At 36.5% G+C, this 8,250-nt stretch overlaps 1 protein-coding gene across 1 annotated transcript in view; it reads left to right on the top strand.

Annotated features, from left to right (window-relative positions):
• Window positions 1-8,250, top strand: part of LOC106462450 (cell division cycle protein 23 homolog) — a 118,519-nt gene that overhangs the window by 89,772 nt on the left and 20,497 nt on the right. The window contains exon 13 of the mRNA XM_013922371.2: window positions 6,072-6,150. Coding sequence (XP_013777825.1) covers window positions 6,072-6,150 — 79 coding nt within the window. The remainder of the gene's footprint in view (window positions 1-6,071; window positions 6,151-8,250) is intronic.

Here is an 8,250-nt window from a genome sequence, read left to right as displayed (position 1 = left end):
TGTTTGCTTGACTCAATTATCAATCATTTCAGTATCTATCTATATCTCTTCAATCAATCATCCCGCAGGCTTTATCTGCCAGGCTTATATACTTCTGCTGTTGTAACAGTATTCTCTACACTTAGTTTATTTTGAGATTTTTTTAATCTCTGTAGTTTACTTATAAATAGTTTTGGTTTATCAAATTTGCTAAGAAAAGTGGTGTAAGATCACATTTTTATGAACAAGAATTACAGTTCCAGAACTTGTATACACATTTTCAAGCTAAGAAAGTATAAGAATCAGTTACTTCTCTGTAATATCAAAATTATTTGAATTTTTTTTTTTCATTATTGAGAACCTTTTATGCAAAATACTAGTTTTAATTAAAGAAATATGAATTTTGGATAATTTAGGTATGTCTTTCGTTTAACAACCAAACAGTATATACTTCCCAAACTAATGACATATTTCAGTCCAGGTAGAGTAGCACTATTCTAATTCCGATATGATACCTTGCTTCTGTTTGCATAATAACTAATACCACTAGCCTTGAGGCTCCCACTTAACATCGCATGGTATAGCTGCATTGTAGTTCCAATAGGAGTGCAACACACTCTCCTAGTACTGCTGACTTCCTCTTTTTTTTTATTAGAAACTTTTCATATTTAGATGTTTTTCAGTTGAAGTATTTACAAAGACATTGTTTCCCAAGTGTCAATAACTTCCCCTTTGGTGTGAAACAATATGACTTTGTTTGTGCTAGCCTTTTGTGCAGTGGGTGGTAGAGCTTTTCATTTGGCCTGAACCTTCTTTGGTATTGACATACTGCTGCCTATGTCTCTCATTCATTATGAAAGTCATTTTGCCAGTTTTTCCCATCTATCTTTGTCTCATCTTATACTTATTACTTTGATTCTACCTCAGCCATTTTTGTGATTTCATGACTAGGTATCTCAGGTATGTTTTTACACATTCAGTTATTTTTGCTACTGCTTTAGAGCTTACATGCCTCATTCTTATTCCTTTGTTACCTTATATGCCTTGGTATGGCATTGTGCTGTATTACTTTTCTTTGACTTCTAAGCTTTGGGGTCTTTTCTTCTGATTTGAGGGTCAAATCCTCTGTCTTTTGTGCATCTTTCTTAGACTTAGGTTTTCCTACCATCATCTTACACACACTACCCTTTACTTTTATTTATCCTTCTTTAACCTTCTTTCCATAGTAATCCACCATTCCCCTGTGGGGTTTTCAATGGATTTTCATATACTTATCTTTTCTATAGTGGTGTTTTTATCTTCCTCAGCATTTTCACATTTTATTTGGTTTATCTTTAGCTAGAGTTGGTTGTGGCATGATACCCTTATTATTCAATTGCTTTTACTTCTCTTATATCTCGTATTCCTTCTTTTGGCTCCTTTCATCTACCTGTATGATTTTACTGGTATGCTTGTATCTCTGGTGTCATATCTCAATGTTATGCCTTATCCTCACCAGTTTACCATCTCTCCTTTGCTCCTTTCTGTATATCTCTGTCTCCTGCCTCCTTTTCCCTCTCTGTCACCACTTCCCATTCCTCTTCACATCTGACCTTTCACTGCTTGTAGACTTTAGCATTATCAGTCTTGGCAGTGACTGTCCTATAGGCTCAGGGTCAGTAGGGCCTTTGTCTTCCATTTGCAACCTATTATTGAGTACTGGGATTCCTATCAGAGATCCTTAACCTTTGTTTTTTCCTCTCCAATTTCTATTGTTCCCATTATTTTACACCCTCCAAGGGATCTTGTTTCTTGCCAACATTGGTCATTGGCAATATTGGTTCTGATGTCTACAATCCATATTGGATAAGTTTCACATCCTTTTCTAGGTTTTCTTCCTGTCTTTTCATGTTTCCCAGGGAATTTGTAAATAGATGTTGAGTCTTAAACATTTCAGGTCTCAGTCATTTCTCATTTTCCCTTGCTTTCTCATGGGGAATTTCTCACACTACAGTGGTCTTTCCCCCAGGTCTTGGGATGATGGAGGTGGACATCATAGGTGCTTCTTTTCTCGTTTGAATCTTTCCCAACAAGCACTCTACAGCCACCATCTTTTCCTTTAGGAAGCAGTGAGTCTGGGTTGGTTGGTTCATCTTAGAGGAATCACATCTCACACCCATTTCATTTCTCATTCATTTGGGTGTTTTGTCTTTTGTATACCTGCAGGGCCCAGCCTTCTACTTTTCTTTTGAGGGACATAGAATGATTGGTTTCCCATGCTATATCTTCTCCTTCCCTTACTGTGTGGGAGGCTCTCTCTCTTTTGGGGAGTTGAACTTCCATGGAATCCATTATCCCTTTGAGTTGTGCAGATTTGCAATGTCTACAATGGACAGCACATTCTCTGGATCCTTGCTTAGGATCCCTTGTCCTCAACCATTCTTCTTCCTCTTTCTTTACTCAAAGGCTTCAACTGGGTGTTCCTCTTCCTCTTGTCCAGGTCTCCTGTTTCCAGATGCCACCTTGATGAGATGAGGACATGTCTCGATTCTCACATGAATTCAGGTTGTTGGTACCACAACATATCATCCCTTCAAGTCGATATCTTAGAACTTCTGGTGGTACATCAGATTTTGGATTTTTTTAGGATGTTTCATAGATGTCTCTTGATGACACATACATTCAACTCTGTAGTTGTCTCCTTTATCAACTGCCAAGGAGACAGTTCAACTTGCTCTTCCTGTTGCCTCACTATCAACCTCCTTTTTTATCCCATTCTATATGACTACATCTGATAGCTTGTTCTCATCCAGGTGCCTTGTATCTTGTTGTGGATCATCTCTTGAGGCCTGCCAAGATACTACCTACAGATTGTCCTTCTGGTGTTCAAGTTACTGTGCTCTCATCTGAACACTCTTCTTCTTAGTGTTTTTTGCCACTCTTCTCGATATCCTACTTCCCCCTTTTCTGTTCTCTTGTTCTTCTTCTTCTTCCCTCAGCTTTAGCTGGAGACACATTCCAGCAGGACTGGTCCAACTTTTTTCTCCCTTGTGTTTTTCCTCATTCTGGACACTCCATGTTAAGTCCTCTTGATAACTCCTTACTGGCTAGTGGGTAGTGTAGCTGGTGAGTACTCTCCTTGTACTGCAGACTGGAAGACAATTTCTTGATATCGCCTGGTTTTGGAATGGATGAATCCACCACATGCAAGTCACTCTTCTGGCTGACTTTCCCCAATCCTACTGCTGCTTGGATGTCAGTTCCCAAGCAGTCTGGTATTGGATTGGTATAGGACCAGCCAACATAGGTCCTTCTGCAGACTGGACGAAAAATTCCTGATGCCACCTGATTTTGGAGTTTACCCACCACATTTGCATTCCCCTTCCTACTGTTGCCTAGATATTGGGTTCCTGGGTGGCCTGGATTGTTGGAATGGAAATTGCTTTTCCTTTCTGCTTCCTGAGCTTGAGGTGAATATGGTTGGGGACCTCCTTCTACTGCAAACTGAAAGACAAATACCTGATACTGCCTGGTTTTGGACTGGAGTTTACCTACCAATTATGGTCTTATGCACCTTAACCACTCTACACCATCTAGCACATTCTATTACTGATTAGAATGGCATCTTTTCTGCCCAACAGGCAAAGAGTATACCTGGTGCAAATGGGGTGCAGTCTCTTGTGAGTGAGACCTTATACATTATGATAGAAATGAATAAAAACCCTATAAACTGAAGAAGACAGGTTCACCTTTCGAAAGTGCTCGTTTCTATGAAGACTTCTTGAACCTACATGTTTTTTCTAACATCTTGAACCTTATACGTTATGGTATCTCACTCTATGGGTTCTCTTCTAGCACCTTCTAATGAGTGCTCATCTAGATAACTAGTACACCAGTCCCTCTACCTTTTCAGTGTGGGATTCTAGCTGTTATGTAAGCTGAGGTAAGGTATTGTATCGGAAGTTGACATTTTCCTACACTAAAAATGTATTTCCAATAGATACCTCTTCTCACACTTCCCACCCATCCTCCCCACTTCCAGTGCATCTCTTTTTGCCTAATCTCAAAATAATGATTGTACTCTATAGTGTAGAGGGAGTCAGCTGTGCTAGGAGAGTGTGTCGTACTCCTATTGATGGAGTGTTATCACATGGTCATTTTTATGCTATAGTGCAGCTATACCATGTGTAAACACATGATGTTAGGTGGGAGCCTCAAGGCTAATGGCAAGCAAAAATTACACATATATAGTGCAGAGGTAAGTATCTTACAGAAATACATTTTCAGTGTAGGAAAATGTTAAATTCCACACCACAACCACTTTTACCTTTTACGTTATTGTTAGTTATTGTGTATCTTTTTATTTAACTCCAGGTATTCAATGTAAATATCATGATTTTAATACTATTACCTGCTTGAAGATTTTGACAACAGCAGTGGCACAGACTGTTCTCCTTCCATTAATCTCCTCAAGGTTCTTCTAGTATTAATGCCCAATTCAGTGTGTGTCATGACTTTCACTGTTACTAGTCAACCAAAGAAATGCCACATATTCTGCTCTGAATGAACTGGATTGCCCTGTTTTGACTGCTGAACATTCATGCACTTTATGTCCATGTCTCCACACAGCTCCTACCCATTCAGTAAGATCTGGCCTCACTGGGTTCTGGAACTTTTAATAGTTTCTAATGAAACAAATGTGTTATTGTAGATATTATCTTACTGACAGATTTATTGTTGTTTATTATAAACTGAAGTACTGGAGTTAGTTGCTGTAGCATTTGTTTATTTACAGAAAATGTACTGAATTTAAGTATTTATGGACTTTGTCTGTCTAGAGCCTTGTAGTGGATGATGTATTAGTTTCTGTTTCGAGAGTTTCACATGATTGTCGATGAAATTGTACTATTTTTTCCCTAGTTTCCTGATAATTTCCTCAGAATAGAAACTAAAAGATCATGTAGTCCTACACTTTGGGCAGACACAGTCCATAAATACTCAAAATTCACTATGATTTATTCAGTCTTAAACTGTTTTAAAAATTAATTAAACAGATTTCTTTATTTACTTACAAAAGTTATTTGTTGTACTCTTTAAGAAATTGCAATGTTCACTGATATTTATCAACTCACATGTATGGTTATTATTCCAGAAGTCATTCCTTAACAGATTATTGATATTCTGATTAAGAAGTTAGCACACAGAATCACATACAAAAGTTGTTATGGTTTTCAAATGAAACCCAAAAGTTGAGCAATTTTGAATAGTTCACTATTCTTCTGCAGTTCTGCAATAAAGGGTTGTGTTTAATGATTGTAATGAAATATATAGGTACAGATGTCATGTAAACCTTGAGAACTAGCCAATCGTAACTTAGAGTAGTTGGTGTCAGGTTTAGCTTGTGCCAAAGAGGTGTGTACAGTACATAAAAGTATGATAATAGTTATAAGAAATGTTAACCAATTTTCATAAAGATAAAATTAAAAATAAAATAATGGCAAAAGGTGGTAGGAAATAGAGAAAATTATAAGGTGATGCATAGGAAATAATACCATTATAGGGAAATTAAAGCATGAATAATACTAATAATGTAAAGTAAGTTTAAGTATGAATTTAGTTTTGAAAATCTTTTTGGTAGTTATTAAGTAATATGGTAATTAGGTGTTGGTAAATCCACTCAGAACCACTTTATGCTTCTAGTGCATAAAAGTTTTCAATATTCTGAACTTATAAATGCATTTGCTAATTAGAATTTTTAAAAGTTAGTTCCAATATAATTTTATAGCTTTTAATTCAGTATGAAAATACAAGTGGCTATTAACAACTTTAAGCTGGATGAATGAATCACTAATCTTATTGATTTTTAATTCATTGTATTTTGAAATGCTCTTAACAACTTTGCCATTGTGCTAATTCTATTTGAACTTGAAAGTATATACTAAACATTATAATGTTTTCTAGGCTTTTAATACAAAATAGTTATGTTTGTAGGGTACTTAATAACTTAAAAGTAAGTTTGTGTAAGTGTTGAGTTGGTAGAATCTACATTATTCATATGCAACTTTTTATGAGCATTATTACACAGAGATAAATATCTTTTTCATTAACTATAGGTTATATGATAAACTTGGGGAAGAAGAACAGGCTGCAGCAGCATATAGTGATTATGTAAGAGATGTGGAGATTAGAAGGGTGTGTTTCATTTCCTTTATTTTTTTCAATTTAATGTTAGATATTTATGTATTCTGTGAGATCTAATTAACATAAAAAAAGTAAGATTAAATAGGATGTATTCTTACTTATTGTAAATCAGTGCTTCTATTTTTTTTATAAAACTAATAATTAGTTAATGTATATTTCAATTTCAGAGTTCATTTTCATGGGTTCTGAAAGTTTTTCTGGTCAAATCTTACCATAAAATGTTAAGGAGGAACGAAATTATTCCTTTTATTTAATAGGTTGTTCTTCCATATTGTTTGCCAAAGAATCAAAATAAATATGAGTTTTGTGATGCAAGTAGGTAACAAAGAAACAACCCACTGATAGAACTTACAGTAGAGTTGTAGGAACCCAATATCAATCTTTGGCATGGTTAGTATTTTATACAATCATGTAAGTCTAATTATTAAATGGTTAGTAATATGTTTTTAATTACTAGATAGTTTTACTTTATGTTTTGGCTACTAATCTGCCACTACCTTCGTGGACATATTTTTTTTTTTTTTCCTTAAACTGGATGAGTTTATCACTGGCTAAAGCACAGGCTCTCTTCTCTCCAGTTGTGGAGTCTTGGCACAGCATGATTATCACTCTGCAGTCCAGGTAGAGTAGCACTATTCTTGATTCCAAACCCCAGCCACCTTTACCTTTATGTTATTGTTATCTTTTTATTCTCCATGTATCCAATGTAAGTTACATGATTTTAATAATATTACTTTTTGTACAATTATATGCTTGAAGATTTGACAACAGCAGTGACACAAACTGTCCTCTTTCCATTAATCTCGTTAAGGTTCTTATAGTAATAATGTCCAATTCAGTTTGATTTAAGTAGCATCTGTCCTTTCCACATAGTTCCACACTCAATCCACTTCCACCCTCTTTCCCACAGTTGACTAATGTGTCCTCTGTTCCATCTTTTCCTGTTCTTTCAGTTTACATGTAATTTCAATGACAACACCTTATGGAAATCTTACCAGTTAGGTAGTCCACTCTCTTGTTGAACAACATGCCTTGGGTTCCTGGAATATATGTCATTATCAGATGAGCCTTCAAATCTGTCACGGGTTTTACCTGTGTTCTTGAGACAAAAGCTGTTTTCAATCTTGCAATGAGGCTTGGAGTACCACGTATTCTGCTCTGAATGCACTGGATTGCCCAATTTTTGCTGCTCACCATTCATACACTAGATGTCCATTTCTCAATATGGCTCTTGCCCATATAGTGATGTCTGTCCTCACTGAACCATTCATTGCTATGATCAGTGTTGGTCTCTGCTTATATATATATCCATTTCATGATTTTGGGTTTGTTGACCTGTCCTGAACTTTCCCTCCACATTTTGCTGCCAATCTTAATTGTCTTTAACTTAATGCTATTTTCCTGGACTCAATATTCTTGATGTTCCAGGCTCTTCTGTATAGACTTGCCTTGATTCCTTTATGTGTTTTAGTGAGTGATCATGATCTTTGCTGGACATCTAAAAGTGTTGGTCACTGGTTTCTTATTTCTCAGAATGACTGGATTAAGACTCCTTCCTGTTTGGTGTCTTCAGAACACTCCAGTTTGCTCCTAGAGGAAGTAGATAACGTGGGTTGGTTTTTCAATATGAAGTAGTTTTTGTTTTCCCCTACCCTGTTTTGAGTTCTCTTAAGCCTTTTCTTCACTTCCCAACATCAGTTGCCCCCTTATTTCTCCTCATGCCTGGTCAGCTGTTTTTCTGTATGTCGTATTTTGTTACATATTGGTGGACTGTCACTCATGGACTATCATGAGTAAAGCAGAAGGGGATTGCTGCCCATCCCTGCCATTCCTTCAATTGAATAAATCAGGAGTGATATGCTTTTCAATATATAGAGTTTCGTGGTCATCCATTGCATCTTCTCTGGTGTAACATTCCTCCAGACTCTCCGCTGCCTTTTATGCCTCTCTTCTTTGAGTGGAGTGTGGGGATCCTTGCCACTTCCCAGTACTTAGCTGCTGGGGTGGTGGATCGTGGAAGCTTCCTCGTGAGTGTAGACCAAAGGTCATAATATTACATATCACTACACTACATTGAGAAGAGAGACATGC

The sequence above is a fragment of the Limulus polyphemus genome, unplaced genomic scaffold (assembly GCF_000517525.1).
Source record: "Limulus polyphemus unplaced genomic scaffold, Limulus_polyphemus-2.1.2 Scaffold1168, whole genome shotgun sequence".
NCBI classification, from domain to species: Eukaryota; Metazoa; Arthropoda; class Merostomata; order Xiphosura; family Limulidae; genus Limulus; species Limulus polyphemus.
The sequence above is the reverse complement of the archived record's forward strand: the minus strand, read 5'-3'. Positions and strand labels throughout refer to the sequence as shown.